Source organism: Panthera leo, chromosome B4, assembly GCF_018350215.1.
Source record: "Panthera leo isolate Ple1 chromosome B4, P.leo_Ple1_pat1.1, whole genome shotgun sequence".
NCBI classification, from domain to species: Eukaryota; Metazoa; Chordata; class Mammalia; order Carnivora; family Felidae; genus Panthera; species Panthera leo.
The window spans coordinates 76,599,567-76,618,267 of record NC_056685.1 but is presented as its reverse complement, the minus strand read 5'-3'; the positions used below and the strand labels follow the sequence as shown (position 1 = coordinate 76,618,267).

Sequence of the window (18,701 nt, the reverse complement as noted above, 5' to 3'; positions counted from 1 at the left end):
ATGAATTAAAAAAAAGAGAGAGAGGTGCCTGAATGACTTAGTCGGTTAAGCGTCAGACTTTAGTTTAGGTCACTATCTCACGGTTTGTGAGTTCAAGCCCTGCATTGCACTCATTGCTGTCAGTGCAGAGCTGGTTTCGGATCCTCTGTCCCCCTACCACTACAGGTCCCCCACTCAGGCTGTCTCTCTCAAAAAAAAAGAGTCCCTGAAGACACTATTCTTTAAAAAAAAAAAGTCCTCAAAAGAAACTGCGTGGGGTGCTTGGGTGGCTCAGTTGGTTAAGCATCCGACTCTTTGATTTCAGCTCAAGTCATGATCTCACAGTTTCCTGGGTTTGAGCCCCACATCAGGCTCTACACTGAGAGTATGGAGCCTGCTTGGGATTCTCTCTCTCCCTCATTCTCTGCCCCTCCCCCACTTGCACTGTCTCTCTCTCTCTCTCTCTCTCTGTCTCTCTCTCTCTCTCTCAAGAAAGAAAGAAAGAAAGAAAGAAAGAAAGTCCAAAGAATACATATACATGTACAACAAATGTTTATAGCACATGAGTTTGTAGATAGCAAATCCTATCCTTTGAACATCTTACTCAGAAGGGTGCCTGGATGGCTCAGTAGAAGGAGTATGCAACTCTTGATCTCTGGGTTGTGAGTTCAAGCCCCACATAGGATGTGGAGATTGCTTAAAAACAAAATCTTAAAAAAAAAAATTAGGGCTGGCTCAGTCGGTTGAGTGACTGACTCTTGATTTCACCTCAGGTCATGATCCCAGAGTCGTGGTATCAAGCCCTATGTCAGGCTCCACGCTGAGCATGGAGTCTACTTAAGATATTCTCTCTCTCTCTCTCTCTCTCTCTCTCTCTCTCTCTCCCCCCCTCTCCCTCCCCTCCCCCTCCCCCTCTCCTCCCCCCCTTCCCCCTTTCTCCCTTTCTTTCTCTCTCTCCCCCTCCCTCCCTCCCTCCTACCCTTCCCTTCTCCCCTACTCACATGTGCTCTCTCTCAATCAAAGAAATGAAATTTTATTTCTTTTTAAGTTTATTTATTTTGAGAGTGTGAGAGAGAGCTCAAGTATGAACAGGAGAGGGGCAGAGAGGGAGAGAATGAGGGGTGACAGAGAATCCCAAGCAGGCTCTGCATGTGGTCAGCATAGAGCCTGACTGGGGCTTGAACTCATGAACCATGAGATCATGACCTGAGCCGAAACCAAGAGTGAGATTTAACCACCTGAGCCACCCAGGCACCCCTCAAATAAATAAAAATTTTAAAAAACATTTTTTTTAAATGTTTATTTCTGAGAGGGAGACAGCATAAGCAGGGGAGGGGCAGAGAGAGAAGACGACACAGAATCCGAAGCAGGTTCCAGGCTCTGAGTTTTCAGCATAGAGCCTGACACAAGGCTGGAATTCACGAACCTTGAGACCGTGATCTGAGCCGAAGTCAGACGTTTAACCGACTGAGCCACCCAGGTGCGCTGCCCCCCCCAAATTTTTTTAATAAAAAAATTTACTCAGAAAAATACACTGACATGGGTGCATATGTATAGGGGATACTCAAAATGTATGCTTGGGAGTCACCAGCACATAAATGAATCGTATTAGTATAATTTAAATGTATTATTTCATTAAAAATAATGATAGTAGCCATGTTACATGAATAGCATTTTTGAAAAGTAATTATTTTCTAAAAAAAAAAAATCCAGAGAACAGCATTGATTTTACATTTTTGGAAATCTCTTTACTGTCTGACTTAATAGAAGATAGTTGGATTCTTCTTGGTGGCGTCTGCATTCAGGCTCTTGTTATATGTAGTTTTAGTTGAAGTATATAAATAAAATCTGGCTTCACACAAATATGTCATTGGAAAGGGGAAGTATTTTTTCTTTGATATAACACCAAGACATAACAAATATTTTCTTTTCTTTTTCTTTTTTTCCTTTCCTTTCCTTTCTTTTAATTTTTTTTTTTTTTTTTTTTTTTTTTTAATTTTTGAGACAGAGAGAGAGCATGAGCAGGGGAGGGGCAGAGAGAGGGGGAGACACAGAATCCGAAGCAGGCTCCAGGCTCTGAGCTGTCAGTACAGAGCCCGACATGGGGCTTGAACTCACAGACCGTGAGATTGTGACCTGAGCCGAAGTCAGACGCTTAACCGACTGAGCCACCCAGGTGCCCCTCCTTTCTTTTAATTTTTGAGAGAGAGAGAGAGAGAGAGAGAGAGTGTGAGCAGGGGAGAAGGGCAGAGAGAATCTTAAGCAGGCTCCATGCTCAATGGAACCCAACGTGGAGCTAGATCCCATAACCCTGGGATCGTGACCTGAGCGGAAATCAAGAGTTGGATGCTTAACTGACTGAGCCACCCAGGCACCCCAACAGGAAGTAGTTTCTTAAAGGTTGGTTGCATTGTGGAATATGAAACCCTGTCATTGAGCTTTTCATTCATGTTAAAATCCATTGGTCTGTCTGGAGATCATGGGTTGGTAACTTTGCCTCACTGCATCCCAGAGAGCAAGATGGGTCACCAGCAGCTCTACTGGAGCCGTCCGAGGAAATCCGGTGAGGGTTCTCATTCTTGCCACATCTACTCAAACTGGCATAGTCTAATCTGGAAATATAGCCTCACTATGTGCCACCATCATTTCCATCAGTATGCAAAGGATAAAGGCTTCATTAAGTTTGATTAAATGAGCTTCCTTGAATGGGTCATCCAGGATACCTACATTAACTGTAGATATCCAAGACACCTACCTTCCTGCTAACTCTTTGTACATAAAATTAAAGTACTTCAATTAAAAAAAAGAAAAATACTGGTTTATTGAGTTATATAGATCTCCCAAATGTCAATACATTTCTTTATACAACATTTAAAAATCCTATTAATCTCATCAGAACTAGTCTTATCATAAAAGCTTGAACGATTGGGAAGTTTTCAAGTTCAAAGGTGGATATAAGTTCTCTAAAATTCTAATTTTCACTTGAAAGCTTGAATTTTATCATTGGCAACAATGTTTGTTTTCTTGAAGTGACAGGCTTATTTCATTCATTTTTAAGAAAATAACCAGGTCCGAATGACCTTAGTTTGTTGGCCATTCTTTGAGGTAAAAATTGTATTCTATGAAAAATGTAATTTTAAAAAATGTTTATTTATTTATTTGGAGAGGGAGGGAGGGGGAGGGAGGGAGGGAGGGAGAGAGAGAGAGAGAGAGAGAGAGAGAGAGAGAGATTGATTGATTGATTCCCTAGCAGGCTCAGTGCTGCAACCACAGAGCCCAATGTGGGCTCAATCCCACGAACCTTGAGATCATGACCCGAGCCGAAATCAGGAGTCAAGACGCTTAACCGACTGAGCCCCTCAAGTGCCCCAAGGAAAAAGTGATTTAAGTTCAGTGCACAACTTAGTCAAACAAGCGTGTTTCCTTGAGACAACCATATACTTTGCTATGTAGCAAAAGTGCTGTGTACTTCCCATTTCATCACATAATACTTCTTAAAAGTATACTCAAAGGCTGAGATTTGTTAAAATCAATCATTTGTATTGCTTCGTCAAGGACATTCTTAAGTGAACTGGCTTAAAAGAAAAAGAAAAAAAAAAAAACTAAGAGGACATAGCAAGGAAGAATACAATAACCATTACTACAGTTGGTGCATTTGTGCTCAGGTACCATAAGTTTTATCCACCATGGCTTTGCCCTGTCGTTGCAAGTGTCAACACAGTAACAAAGGCAAATGATGTCTTGATATTATTATTAAAATAGTTTTTACTTTCTGGGCCTCTAGAGAGTATCTCAGGGGCCTTCTGGGGGTCTGTAGACCATACTTGGAGACCCTCTGCTATAACTGAATGAGATCAACCAGAGTGGGTGTGTAGAGTAAGAAAAGAACCTGCATAGGACTCTGAGGAAACCGCATATTTTAGGAAAAAGCAGAGTGGGGGAAAAAAACCCAAAAGGAGAAAAGAGGTATGACAACCCTATAGTATTTGATAATATCTGTAGTAAGCATTTAATAAGTACTTACTTTGTCCCAGGCACTATTCTTTTTTTTTTTTAAACATTTTATTTATTTTTGAGACAGGGAGAGACAGAGCATGAACAGGGGAGAGTCAGAGAGAGGGAGACACCGAATCTGAAACAGGCTCCAGGCTCTGAGTTGTCAGCACAGAGCCCGACGCGGGGCTCGAACTCACGGACCGTGAGATCATGACCTGAGCCGAAGTCAGCGGCTCAACTGACTGAGCCACCCAGGCGCCCCCCAGGCACTATTCTAAGTGCTAAACATTGAGTCCTCATAGTAACTTTATGAAGTAGGTAGATAATTACAGTTATCCTCATTTTGTAGATGAGAAAACGGGAGCACAGAGAAAATTAAGTAGCATGTCCAAGTGACTCAACTAGCAATGCATACCAAGCAGTCTACTTCTGTTGCCAGAGAGATGGAGGGAGAAAAGTAGGAGGAGTATGGCAAGTAAGGAAGCTAAGAAAAAGTACATTTCAAGAGGGAGGGCATGGTCAGTAATGTGGAATAACGTGGAGTGGTCAGGTAGGATACCGGACTGAAAAGCATCCATTTGATTTCACAATAAGGAGATCATTTTTGGCAAGAGCAGTGTCAATGGAGTGTAGGGACAGAAACGAGATGAGAGAGAGACGAAGACTGAGGAATGAGTGGGAGTTGGAGAAGTGTGATTCTGATGCAGGATGTTGAAGGCATTCCCTTCTCTTCTTAGTCAAGATTCTTAAGAATCTTAGCTATTTCCATTTCTTTCTTCCTCCTCCTTATATCTTTCACTGATGTAACTCACTGCTGTCTCTAGATTTTCTGTTTTACTGGAATTTCTTTGGTGAAGGTTACCACAGATCTCCAAATTGCTAAATCCAGTGGATACTGAAATCCTTGTCTTACTTGATCTCTGCCTCATTTGATACAACTCTACCTCTGGTCCTCCTGCCCTCTAAATTCGCCTTTTATATTAGTATTTCCCAGGATGTTGACCTTGGTTTTCTTTTCAATTTGTGTTCCTTTCTTTCTTTCTTTTTTAAGTAGGCTCCACATCCAGCATGGAGCCCAACACGGGGCTTGAACTCACTATCCTAAGATCAAGACCTGAGCTGAGATTAAGAGTTGGATTAAGCAGGGGCACCTGGGTGGCTCAGTCGGTTAAGCGTCCGACTTCGGCTCAGGTCACGATCTCGCGGTATGTGAGTTCGAGCCCCGCGTCGGGCTCTGTGCTGACTGCTCAGAGCCTGGAGCCTGTTTCAGATTCTGTGTCTCCCTCTCTCTCTGACCCTCCCCCGTTCATGCTCTGTCTCTCTCTGTCTCAAAAATAAATAAACGTTAAAAAAAAAATTAAAAAAAAAAAAAAAAAAAAAAAGAGTTGGATTAAGCAATCAACTAAGCCACCCAGGAGCCTCAGTTTGTGTTCCTTTCTTGTTTCACTCACATCCACCCCCACGATTTTAGCTACCACCTATATTCTCATTCTCTTGTGCTTTTTTTTCTTTCTCAGGGGTGTGTGTGTGTGTGTGTGTGTGTGTGTGTGTGTGTGTGTGTGTGTCTTAAGCCTCTTTATTTGCCTACTAGACAGTTCCATTTCAGTGTCATATGAGCACTTCAAATTCAGCCTAACACAATTCATCTATCATTCCCAAATTTGCTTTATCTTATGCTCTACTTGGTTGAGACACCATAATCGACTTAGTTTCCCAAGTCAGAAATAAGGAAGGCTGGACTCTGCTTTTGCCTCTTACATCTATTCTGTTACCAAGTGCTATTAATTTTACCTCCTCAGCAGCTCTTGAATCCGTCCTTTCGTTTTCATTTCTATAGCCTTAGTTCAGTGCTTTATCACTTAAAGCATGGAGTTTTTACAGTAGCCTTTAACTGGTGATGCTCCTTTATTAATATACAAATCTAGCTCTTCTCCTGGCCTAAAGCCTTCCAGTACCTCTCCATCAACTATAGGATAAAGTTCACTCTTAACATAACATAACATAACATAACATACCTGTGATTTGGCCTCTATCTGTAGAGTTTTTTTCCTCCTGCCACTGTTGCCACCCCTGAATTTGTACGTTGCATAGTTCTGTAAGTAGTTTGTCTCTTCTGTTTGCTTTAGTACATGCTGTTCCCACTGCCTGAATGTCTTTTTGTACTTTCTCCTCTGTCCACCCTACAGAAGCTACTCAAATTTTTAATGTGATTGGTTTATTAAGAATTCAGTTGCAAAGGGAAAGGACTTTTGGAATCTGTTTTGTGTGGAACTCTGCATTTTGCCTCTTGTATACATATGTCTTGGGGGAGGGTTTTCAAATGCTGCTTGTGTACCTAAGGATTAAATTTTTTTTTTTTTTATTTTTTTTTTTAACGTTTATTTATTTTTGAGACAGAGAGAGACAGAGCATGAACGGGGGAGGGGCAGAGAGAGAGGGAGACACAGAATCGGAAGCAGGCTCCAGGCTCTGAGCCACCAGCCCAGAGCCCGATGCGGGGCTCGAACTCACGGACCGCGAGATCGTGACCTGAGCTGAAGTCGGACGCTTAACCAACTGAGCCACCCAGGCGCCCCTCTAAGGATTAAATTTTCTAAACAGGCTTTATCTGGACCTAAGAATCTTTATTTAAATATCTCAGTTCTCATCTCTCCCATTTGTGTGTGTGTGTGTGTGTGTGTGGCAGGGAGCATTCAGGGTCAGATAATTATTACTCAGTACTCTACCTAATGATACACCATCCTCATCAGTCTGTATAAGACCTTTCTCTTTTTTATTGTATTTTTCACTCCATCTCATTCCCTATTTTGATTTCTTTGATGGTTATTTTTCTTTTTTATATATAAATTTTGGCACTTTATATTTTTCCAGAAATCGATCTAAGCCACTGCTTCCCAACCTAATCATGTTGCTGCACACATAGAAAATAATTCATGTATTGCGCAGTAGGGTACATGAGGCCAAAGGCTACAGACTAAGGTTTCCTGGTTACCATAGGCTCCGTGGACCACCCTTGAGAGCTAGGAGCAGTATCTCAGCATCAACGTAGCCCAAATACATTACTTGCCATGATACACTAGTTGAAAAGCTTAATCTATACTGTGAAACATATTTGTGTATAGTTCATATCCATTAATGATGTTGCGGTGAATCGCAAAGATAGAGTTGTTAGTATAGCTCCTATCTTTGGTAAAAAGCAAAGTAGTAAGTAATTTCGTCTTCATTAGCCCAGGCCTTAGTCAGCTGCTGCCATGTATCTGAAGGGCAGAAAAAGGCAGAATGAAATGATGTCTACAAAACATAACAGTTTGGATCACTAGACTCATGTTCCTGGAGTGGCAGGTGGAAAGGAGCAGCTTACCATTCAGTATAGGCCACTAAATGCCTACTTATTTAGACCTGCAGGCTAAGGGAAATCTGGTCTTTCAAATTAGTTTAGGGGTGCTTGGGTGGCTCAATCGGTGAGTGTCTGACTTCTGCTCAGGTCATGATCTCCTGGTTCATGAGTTCGAGCCCCACATCGGGTTTGCTGCTGTCAGCCTCTTAGTGCAGAGCCCACTTCAGATCCTCTGTCTCCCTCTCTGTGCCCATCCTCTGCTTGTGCTTTCCCAAAAATAAATAAATGCTTTAAAAAATTATTTAAAAAAATTTTTTTAATGTTTTTATTTATTTTTGAGACAGAGACAGAGCATGAGCGGGGGAGGGGCAGAGAGAGAGGGAGACAAAGAATCCCAAGCAGGCTTTAGGCTCTGTGCTGACAGCTCAGAGCCTAAAGCCTGCTTCGGATTCTGTCTGTCTCTCCCTCTCTCTGTGCCCCTCCCCCGCTCATGCTCTGTCTCTGTCTCAAAAATAAACATTAAAAAAAAAAAAAACTTAAAAAAAATTATTTTAGGGGCACCTGGGTGGCTTAGTCAGCTAAGCGTCCAGCTCTGGCTCAGGTCATGATCTCACGGTTTGTGAGTTCGAGCCCCGTGTCGGGCTCTGTGCTGTCGGTTCAGAGCCTGGAGCCTGCTTCAGATTCTGTATCCACCTCTTTCTCTGCCCCTCCCCTGCTTATGCTCTCTCTCAAAAATAAACACTAAAAAAATTTTTTTTTAAATTATTTTAAAACTTGGGCAACAAATTGATCCTGTAGAGGACAGAAAATCACAAGATAAATTTGATTTCTCACTGCCATCAACAGCAGTTTCAAACTATGATGTCAGGAATCTTTTACACTCTTAAAAATTTTTACATTCTTGGGGCGCCTGGGTGGCTTGGTTGGTTGAGCGTCCGACTTCGGCTCAGGTCACGATCTCATGGTCCGTGGGTTCGAGCCCCGCGTCGGGCTCTGTGCTGACAGCTCAGAGCCTGGAGCCTGTTTCAGATACTGTGTCTCCCTCTCTCTGTGACCCTCCCCCGTTCATGCTCTGTCTCTCTCTGTCTCAAAAATAAATAAAACGTTAAAAAAAAAAAAAAAAAAATTTAGAAAAAAAAAAAGTTTTTACATTCTTAAAAATTATTAAGGACCCCAAACATAAATTTATGTTTACATGGATAATATCTATCAACATGTACTGTTTTAGAAGTTAAAATGGAATTTTAAAGATATATATTCTATTAATTCATTTACAAATGATAGTAAATTGATTATATTGGTAATACAGCTAATGTTTCATGAAAAATAACTATTTTCCAAAACAAAATAAAATGTGAGAAGAATAGCATTATTTTACATTTTTTTTTTTAACACTCTTTAGTATTTGGCACCTGTATTCTCATGTCAGCTCCTGCATTCAGTCTATTGCAATGTCATGTAACCCATGGAAAATTCCACTGCACACTCATGAGAGAGTGAGAGAGACAAGAATTATTACGAAGTTATAGAATTATTATGAGAGTAGTTTTGACCTTGTAGACCTCCTGAAACGGTCTCTGAGACCCTAGGAATCTGTACAGTTCAGTAAATGCCTATCTAACAAAAAGGATGAATACCTAATTTCACTTTCTTCATTAAGGTGATTTCATTAAGTACATAAATAAATCTATGTATTTAATTTTTTTTATCATGTAAAAAATTATTTTTCAAACTTAGTTATGTTTTGTGCTTATTTATGTTTTATGCTTCATGCTATAGCACAAAATAGGTGCCCCATAAATATTTGCCAAATAGATAAATTTTCTTAGGGTCTGTTTTTTGGGGTTTTTTTTAAAGTTTATTTATTTATTTTGAGAGGAGAGAGAGAGAGAGAGAGTATGAATGGGGAGGGGCAAAGAGAGAGGGAGTGAGAGAATCCCAAGCAGGCTTTGTGCTGTCACTGCAGAGCCCCACATGGGGCTCAGTCTCATGAACCATGAGATCATGACCTGAGCCAAAATCAAGACAACTTAACCAAATGAGCTACCCAGGCGTTCCTCTTAGGGTCTGTATTTGTCTAACTGTAACTGACTGCATGCTAGTAATTTTGTCTTTCATTGCACTCTGTGAACTAATGAGGTCAGGATATGAGCTAATTCCGACTCTAGGATATTAAGTTCACTCCAAGGTCTAGATAATAAAAAAAATTATCTTGCCTTCACCCAGGTAAGCAGGGTACAAACCTATCTCTGTCGTATGAAAGAAGATTTCTTGCACTTCTTGGCTTCTTCCAGAGATACCATCAAGGAGAACCAAGACTGAACTGTTTCTAGTAAAAATAATAATAGCTGCTTTTAATAATAATATTAAGAACAACAACAATAATAGCTGCCTTTTAATGAGTGTTTACTAAATATCAGGTACTGGGTTAGGCATGGATCATGTCATTTCATTTTTAAAATAACCCTGTGAGGTAGATATTATCTCCATTCTATAGATGAGTAACTTTCACAAAATCTCTTAGCTGGCAAAATCTAACTCCAGGGCCTTTGATCACCTGACTGCTTCTGGACTGAAGAGCTCTGGATCAGGGAGTAAGAGTAGGAATTGGAAAAGCTGTTTTTGTTATTGGGTCTACTTCTTCATACAGTTAATGTAGATGAGAGGATACAGAGATAATTCAGTGCTTTTCTCTCTCCTGTAGCACCAACTGAAAAGCAAAGAATGACTGACTTAGTTACTCCTCTGGATGCTGATCAGTCCTGGGTCCAAACTGAGTTCCAATGGAGCAAGGGTAGGATTTGAGAGACCTGTCACTTGTTAATTACTGAGCACAGACACAGAATCTTGGTAAATACAAAAACAGCATTCCCTGTATACTGTGTTCATAAGGAGTTTAAACATGAGTGGGGTGCTAAAATATTTGTACACAGAATAATATACCAGGAAATATAAAGTATCTAATAGTGTTGGCCTTTGGATGAAACTTTTGTACCACCTGTGTCAAAGAGGAGACAATAGGTTACAGATGTGGTTAACTTTGTGCTGTGAATAAATATTTCTCCATGGCTCGGGAACTTTGGTGATAAGGGTAGAAGAAGTTTTCACAGAGGAAGATAATAAAGTTTCTTATTCTCAGTTCCTCCCTTAGAGATAAATTCTGGATTCAAATGCAGACCAAGAAATAGGTCAAGAGCACTCGATCTTACGCCTCCCAGTCACAATTTCATCTTGGGACTCCTTAAGATGCTAAGAGAACTAAAACTGGTTTTGACTTATTCTGAAAATGACTATGTAGAGCTTTTCCTAGAGCTAATGCTCACAGAAATTTATGGATGTGGAAGAGAGAGATCTTTTTTTTTTTTTTTTTTAAAGAATTTTTTTCTTTTAAGTAAACTCTATGCCCAATGTGGGGCTTGAACTCACGACCTTGAGATCAACAGCCGCATGCTAAATGGACTGAGCCAGCCATGTGCCCTAAGAGGGATCTTTCTTTAAAAATTTTTTTTTAATGTTATTTATTTTTGAGACAGAGCATGAGCAGGGGAGGGGCAGAGAGAGAGGGAAACACAGAATCCCAAGCAGGCTCCAGGCTCCGAGCTGTCAGCACAGAGCCCGACGCGGGGCTCAAACTCACGGACTGTGAGATCATGACCTGAGCTGAAGTTGGACGCTTAACCGACTGAGTCGCCCAGGCGCCCCTAGAGGAATTTTTCTTGAAGAACCAAAGAATAGTTCCTTATTTTTCAAAGGTCTACAAGTTAGAAATTAATTACAGTTAATGATAACACCATGGAATACTAGATTTGGGAAAAAATCTTAAGGGTGCCTGGGTGGCTCAGTCGGTTAAGTGTCCAACTCGATTTAGGCTGAGGTCATGATCTCTCTGTTTGTGGGATCCAGCCCAGAGTCACATTCCAATCTAACAGCATGGAGCCTGCATGGGATTCTGTGTCCCTCTCTTTCTCTGCTCCTCTCCCACTCATGCTCACTCACTCTCTCTCTCTCTCTCTCTCAAACTTAAAAAAAGAAAAAAAATCTTAGATATCATGTCATTACTTCTTCTAGATGATGAAACCAAGACCCAGAAGTTAAGTGACTTAAGTTTATATGACTTATTAATGGTAGATTTGGGAATAGAATGGAGTACTAATAGGTAATTTATTTCTCATCCTTCCTAATTTCCTTTCTTCCAGGCTACTAAAGTTCTAAGTATTTCCATAATTTTTTGTTTAGGCAGGAAGGTGACCAAGACCCAGGATATTTGTATTTAGGAAGAGCTCAGTCTCAGTTCTACTTTGCCCTCCAGTTAAGATCTTCTTGATTTTTTGATGTGAGGGAAACTACCGTTTATTAAGCATTTCCTTTGTGCCATGGTCTTCATATATATTATCTCATTGAATAGTTATAGGATTCTTGTAAAGTAGACCAGTGCTTCTCATTTTAATAGGCATAGGAATCACCTGGGGATCTTGTTAATGCAGGTTCTGATTTTGCAGGTTTGGGATGGGGTTTGAGATTCTGCATTTCCAAAAGGTTTCCAGGAAAAACCAATAATGTTTTGGTCTTATTTTGAGTAGCAAGGATGTTGATACTATCTTCATCTTCTAGAGGAAAAAACAGACTTATAGAGATTAAGTGAATTGCTGCAGTTCTTTCCTACAGGCAATAAGTGGAAGACTAGTAGATAAAATGATAGGCCTGACCTAGGTCTTTCTGACTCTACAGCTCAAGATGTGATAAGAGAAGCCAGGAAAAAAAATGGAAAGAGAGCTTATGTTCTAATATTTCTTAAATGGGTCACTTTGCAAGTAAGTCAGTGGCAGAATCTAGGAATAAATTAAAAAGTCCTGGTTCCCAGCCCAGTTTTTTCCCTTTGCCTTCCATCAGCCCCCTAATCAGGATTTTTTCTTTCATGCTTAGCAAACCATATTTAAAATTGGCTTTGGATTTTTATCCTTACAGGTTTATTGCTAAACCCTGTGCACTCCGTGTTGGCATCCAGGACAGTGGTCCTTATCAGGCCCAACCCAATGCCATCCTTGAAAAGGTGTTCGTATCTATTACCAAGGTAAGTCGGCAAAGAAAGAGAGGAAGATTCATGTGAGAGGTACCCCATAGGGCAGGGGGCGGTGGAGAGCAAGTGTCTCCAAGGATAGGGATAGGATGGGATGATCTTTCACATTTCGGTAGTCTATATAACTATAAGGAGAACTTTATCCCCTTTATTCCCTGACCTTTGGGTCAGGATCCCTTAAATAAGTTTACATACATTTGGATTTTAGACCTAGTAGCCACAACCCCACCTTCTCCAGACACACATAGTATTTTGATGTTGTTTTTCCCTGCTCCGGTTTCTGTCATTATCTAGTTGCATAATCCAGATAGGGACGGTACCAATAGCCTTTGTAGTTTTTTTTTTTTTTTTTTTTAAGTTTATTTATTTATCTTGAGAGAGAGCACAAGCAGGGGAGGGGCAGAGAGAGGGAGAGAGAATCCCAAGCAGGCTCTGCACAGTGTGGACCCTGATGTGGGGCTGAACTCACAAACTGTGAGATCATGACTTAAGCTGAAAACCAAGAGTCAGAGACTTAACCGAGTCACCCAGGTGCCCCTGCAGTTTGGGTTTTTAATAGCTTTTTTTATTCAGCTTGGGCTGGAGAGAGAAGACCAAACAAGGATTCTAAAGGAAAGCTAATAAAGCTTTGCTAAAGGCAAAGGTCTTTGATATGTGAAATAGGACTTCTTACTAAAAATGAGTATGGGGGTGAAACCTAGAAGGATAAACATCCCTTAAAGCGCTGTAGTTATATATCCCCCCTTTTTGCCACTCAGCCAATCAGGGGGATTTAATGAGAGGGTTGAAGAGAAAGGGACGTTCTGACTCTGGTCATGCATCCACAGTATCCTGATGAGAAAAGGCTAGAGGGCCTGTCAAAACAACTGGATTGGGATGTCCGAAAAATCCAATGCTGGTTTCGTCATCGGAGGAATCAGGACAAGCCCCCAACGCTCACTAAGTTCTGTGAGAGCATGTAGGTGTGCATATGGAGGTGGGGAGTGAGAAGGGTGGGGTATGACTGGACTGAGGTTTTCTTTTGGTAGGACAAAATAGTCAATGAATGTAGAGGGCTGACTCAATTTATTGTAGGCAGGAAAGAAGAGAACTGGAAGACCGGTCGCCCTTAGTGTCTTGAACATGCTTGCCATTAAGCTACATGTTGTAGTTTGATTTTGTTCTTCCTTCTCAAATAGATTGGGAGTGAATTCCTATAACTGCACTTATATAGGTAGATAGGCACACCCTTGTACACCTTGGTAGAGACAGTACCGGCTTGCGGTAAATTGACATTTTGGTAGGAAGTATCCTTTCCTGGACATACTGTACTTCATTTCACTAGGTTTTTACTAATTATCCCCTGTACACAGAACACAATTGATCATTGTCATGCAAAGAAAATATTAGGCACTATCATTAGGGAGTCTGATATGGAAGAAAAGTTGATTATAACCAGTATACACTGGTGGGAATCTATTTTAAACAAAGCTGGAAGATGTCTATCATTTCGGCTTTTTGGGTAACAATATTTGTCCCCGTGCTGGGAACTTTATCTTTTTTTTTTTTTTGGAAGATGTTATTTATATATATTTTTTTAAGTAAACTCTTTGTTCAACATGGGGCTCAAACTTATGACTCCCATGATCAAGAGTCACATGCTTTACTGGCTGAGCCAGCCAGGTGCCGCTCTGGGATCTTATTTCTTACCCATAATTGTGTTGTCCCCAAATCTGCTATCTTGACCTCCTTAGCCTCAAAAACTTTCTTTTGAGTGAATATTCATCTAACCTCTATTCTTTGCCCACCCAGGTGGAGATTCACTTTTTATTTATGTATATTCTGCTATGGAATTAGATTTCTCTGGTCGGTAAGTCTAAACTCTCTCTGGTCCTCTGTTGGGTTCTAATCATGCCTACATCTCTAGAGATAAGAGTTGTGTGATACCATTAGATCTTTATTTCCTCCCTGCCCTTTTATTTTTTCTGTAATGCCTACAGCCCAGGTTTATATGCCAAATAGATTGTTGTCTGTCTGGCATCTGATTTCATAACTTTACTGTTTCTCCCTTTATTTAGGGGAGATAATTGTAATAGTAATAGCATAGTACACAAATAGTAATAGTATTGATTAAATCAGATGTGATTTAATCTGATGCTGGTTTACAAAGTCTGTGATGGTTTACGAAGCATTTGACAAAGATCTTGTTCTTCCAAGGAGACAGTTGTAGAAATCAGGGTTAGGTTACTGTAGGAATGAGTAAACCTTTAAAGTGGATAAAACAGGTATTATTCCTGCTTTTCAGTTAATTGTCAAAAGAATTTCAGGCTTTTTGATTCCTGAGTCCATGTTGTTTTTTCCACTGTACTGTACTATTTTCCTCTAAATGTTATAATTAAGACTTCAAAATACATTAAGTAAAAAGCAGAACTGAAGGAAGGGAACAGATAAATAGACACCACGGTTGGTGACTTTTTAAAAAAAATCTTATAAAAAATTGTTTGATGTTTATTCATTTTTGAGAGACAGAGACAGAGTGTGAGTGGGGGAGGGGCAGAGAGAGGGAGAGAGGGAGACACAGGATCCAGAGCTGTCAGCACAGAGCCCGATGCAGGGCTCAAACCTACGAACCGTTAGATCATGACCTGAGCTGGTCAGTTGCTTAACTGACTGAGCCACCCAGGGGCCCCTGAAATCTTACAAAATGTGTTCTGTGATCATAATGAAATTAAATTAAAAATCAATAATAATAAGATATCTAGAAAATATTTGGAAGTGAAACTCTTCTAAATGACCCATGGATCAAAGAAGAAATCACAAGGGAAATTAGAAAATACTTAATTGAAATGATGCTGAAAATCCAACATACCAAAACTTAGGAGATGCCCCTAAAGCATGCTTAAAGGGAAATTTATAACTTTATATGTTTATATTAGAAAAGAAGAAAGCTTTAAAGTCAATAATATAAGTTTCTACTTTAAGATCTGGAGAAAGAAGAGCAAAGTAATGTCAAAGTAAGTTAAAGGAAAGAAATAATAATTAAAAACAGTAAAAAAATTAATGACATAGGCAATAGACAAAGCCATGAGTTGGTTCTTTGAAAGGTTTCATTAACATTGGTAAACCCCTAGATAAAAAGAAACAAATCATCAGTGTCAGAAAAGGGCGGGGGGGGCTGTAACTATAGATCCTGTAGACATCGAAAGTATAGTAACACAATATTATGAACAATCAAATAGTAAAAAATTCAACAACTTAGATGAAATGGACAAATTTCCTTAAGGGACATTGAAACTCCATTAGAGATAATTATTTTTGATTTAAATCTTTGGCATGCAGATCTCTCTCTTGGTTGTCGAATGGAATCACGGTCTTCCTGCATCCCTAGTTCCTATATCCTAGGTGTTGAGGTTTTTAAAAACTATCCTAGAGCTCTCCCTGCTCTTATTTATTTCAAAGCATGGTTTTTCTATTTGTAATAACACTTTTCTTGCTCTAGAACAAAAACCTAACCATTTATTGACCTTTTAAGGACCCCCTAAATTCTGTCAAGAGGGGGATTCCTTTTTCTTCCCCATTTCTCTTGTGCTCCTAGCAGAGAGAGAAAGGGATTATTTGGTAAACCAGGGTTGAATCCTAAGGGCTGACTTGGATTATCTCTTTCCTTTTAGTCACCTTGGTTCTGGGACATCCGACAGTGCTGGCATAGCTATCCGTATCAGGTACAGTCTGAGCCCTTTCAAGGCAGGGGCCTCGTGTGTGTATAAGGTAGGGTGGGCAGGACAGTCCCAGGGCAGATGGCATGTTTTCTTGGTTTTCTTGAGGGATTAGGGGCTGAGTCTCTTTGACTCATGTATTTAGGGTATCTATTTCTGGGGCTCCCATAGCTGTGAAATCCAGTGATCTTTTTGTTCCAGATTCCCCGTTATATTCACCCTAATTGGGCCCAAAAGAAAAGCAGCTTCCTGGCACTTGATAAGATGCTTTCTGGCTCAGGTGTCCTTTTTGAATCAAGGGTAACTTGGAGTCTCCTTAAAAGCATCTTGGTTCTAATCTATTCTAGAAAAATGCCGAGGGGCTGTAACAGGGTGGAAGAAAAGACCTGAGTATATTAAATCCCCTGAAAAGCACTAATTGTCCAGAATTCTAGATACACTGATTTGATTGTGCTATAGTATGTGTTAACCTTATCTCTAAAGATGCGAGTAGGAAATGTGTATGCGGAGGGGCAGAGGGAAGAGGTTTAAGTCTCCATACTAATCTCAAATCTGTTAGCTGTTACAGATCTTGCAACACGGTGGGGAGGAAGGGTGTCTAATAATTTTGGGTATTGGTCCTCCAAGACGGAGAAAGTTGCAGAGATGGAATGAATTTTTGACTAGCTGGTATTCTAACTACTTCTTTCTCTCTTTCAGCCTCTCACAAGTGGGCTTTATTACTATTATATCATGGAATTGGCCTTCTATTGGTCTCTCATGTTTTCTCAGTTTATAGACATTAAACGAAAGGTAAGGACATTGTCTCCCTCAACTCTAACATACTGCATCCTCCTTTCTAGCAGCCACCATCACTGCCCTTGTGGATTCTCTACCCTGATTGGGACCACAAAAGAGGGAAAAAGTAGGCTTGATGGGACTATTAGCTTTTTGTAACCTTCTCAGAAATGAGACTTGACTAATGATGAAGTAAGTATATTTGAGGCGTTCAGGGCAGCCCAGGATAAAAAGTTAACCAGCTAAAAAGCATATCCTTTTCCTTATTTTTCTCTAAGGTTCTTACATGTATAGAGCTTTGGAAACTAGTCAGAACTAAGGGATAGCAAGGCCTGATCCAGGAAAAGGCCAGCCTCCAGAATAGCTAGATCTGGCTTTTGCTTTGCTGTAGAGCCCTCGTTCTCTTTCTCTCTCTGTTCTCCCTTCTTGGTGACCCCACTTACTTAAAGAATGTCAACTGGAAAGGGTTTTAGATGATTTCATTTACCATTTTCTTGCTGTTGTTTAGGAAACAAAGATTCGGAGAAGTGAGTTGACTTGCCCATATAGTGACAAAGTTGGGAATGACTTAAGTTTTTTTATAAGTGGACAGAAAGGGGAGAATCTTTACTTTATTGGTATGCACCTGAAGTAATGTGGTTCCAGCAGCTCTGACTTTAATTTGTCACTATCTCATGGCTATCTTTGGTGAGGAAGACCAGAATTAGCATTTATGGGAATGGATTAAAACTAAACTGGGTTATTAGTTGTTGTGTGATCTAGAAGCTTGATACTCAATTCAAATGTCTTGCACTCTCCTATGGTCAGGGGACACAGGTCCCCTTATTAAAATTTTATTTTAAAACATGACACATATAAAAAGATTTGTAATACATATGTGGGTTTTAAAACATACTAGAATGTATACTTATGAACCCGCCCCCAACTCAAGAACTATAACATACCACTATATCTATGTGGAGAGCACAGACTTTTCATCCTTGTTTCTCTCACCCAAATTCACCTGTCTTCTCCCATTCTCTGTCCCTCAGTGGGCTGAGAAGTATTTATTAGACACGTCTGATAACAGGTATTTAGAGATTTCTGAGTCTGACCTTGGCATTTGAACCCAAGAGGAAATTAGAGCTTTAAATCTGAAAGCAGAAAGTGCTTACAGTTAAAATGGATTGTTTAGCATTTCTCTGAAACTTTTTTGAAGAGGTTAGCTTTGCCCTTCCATAAACCTCTCCTTTCTGTTAGGTCTCTTTGGTTGAAATATCTTTCATCAAAACAGTCGTAGAATCTCACAGATTATCTATGGTTTGTAGGTCTGACTACCACCTAGGAAATTATTTCCAAGTGTCAACTCAGTATACATGGTCTACATATTCCACAACTTCCAAAGAAAACTGTTATTTTCTGTGCTTTGAACTATATTAACATAGATTATGGGTCAGTCACTGGTGTGGAGTTTTGGGTCCAACGGTAGGGGTGCTCCATACGGGAGAGTTTAGACAAAATGGAACCTCTAAGCGGTGGGAGAAGATCCTCAGAGAACATGCAGGGCATTGGGTTGGCTGATATCTCTATGGCCTTGCCTTTACCTGTCCCTTCTATTTCCATTCCTTGCTAGGACTTCCTGATCATGTTTATGCATCACTTGGCCACCATTGGGCTCATCACGTTCTCCTATATCAACAACATGGTTCGGGTGGGAACTCTGGTCATGTGTTTACATGATGTCTCAGACTTCTTGCTGGAGGTGAGACCCCCCCCCCCCCCCACTCCTTTTTCCTCATTATTCCTCTCTTTCTCTCCTTTTCTTCCTATTTGAGAACTGGCTTTCTCTCAACTCAATTCT

At 40.3% G+C, this 18,701-nt stretch overlaps 2 protein-coding genes across 5 annotated transcripts in view; both read left to right on the top strand.

Moving 5' to 3' along the window:
* Window positions 1-18,701, top strand: part of CERS5 (ceramide synthase 5) — a 33,143-nt gene that overhangs the window by 9,190 nt on the left and 5,252 nt on the right. For 2 of the 4 annotated variants that reach the window (XM_042946485.1, XM_042946484.1), the window contains exons 2-8: window positions 10,017-10,106; window positions 12,278-12,383; window positions 13,217-13,347; window positions 14,181-14,238; window positions 16,040-16,090; window positions 16,784-16,876; window positions 18,474-18,602. In XM_042946485.1, the coding sequence (XP_042802419.1) occupies window positions 10,096-10,106; window positions 12,278-12,383; window positions 13,217-13,347; window positions 14,181-14,238; window positions 16,040-16,090; window positions 16,784-16,876; window positions 18,474-18,602 (579 nt within the window). In that variant the 5' untranslated portion in view covers window positions 10,017-10,095. The remainder of the gene's footprint in view (window positions 1-10,016; window positions 10,107-12,277; window positions 12,384-13,216; window positions 13,348-14,180; window positions 14,239-16,039; window positions 16,091-16,783; window positions 16,877-18,473; window positions 18,603-18,701) is intronic. The other 2 variants (XM_042946482.1, XM_042946483.1) reach the window with 1 other exon arrangement.
* LOC122224540 (40S ribosomal protein S29-like) lies at window positions 2,322-2,910 on the top strand. The gene has a single exon (XM_042946486.1). The coding sequence runs from the start codon at window positions 2,428-2,430 to the stop codon at window positions 2,668-2,670; it is 243 nt and encodes an 80-aa protein (XP_042802420.1). The 5' UTR covers window positions 2,322-2,427; the 3' UTR covers window positions 2,671-2,910.

Excerpts from the sequence above, each read along its gene's own strand:
- LOC122224540 (XM_042946486.1), top strand. The coding sequence starts at position 2,428 with ATGTTAAAATCCATTGGTCTGTCTGGAGATCATGGGTTGGTAACTTTG.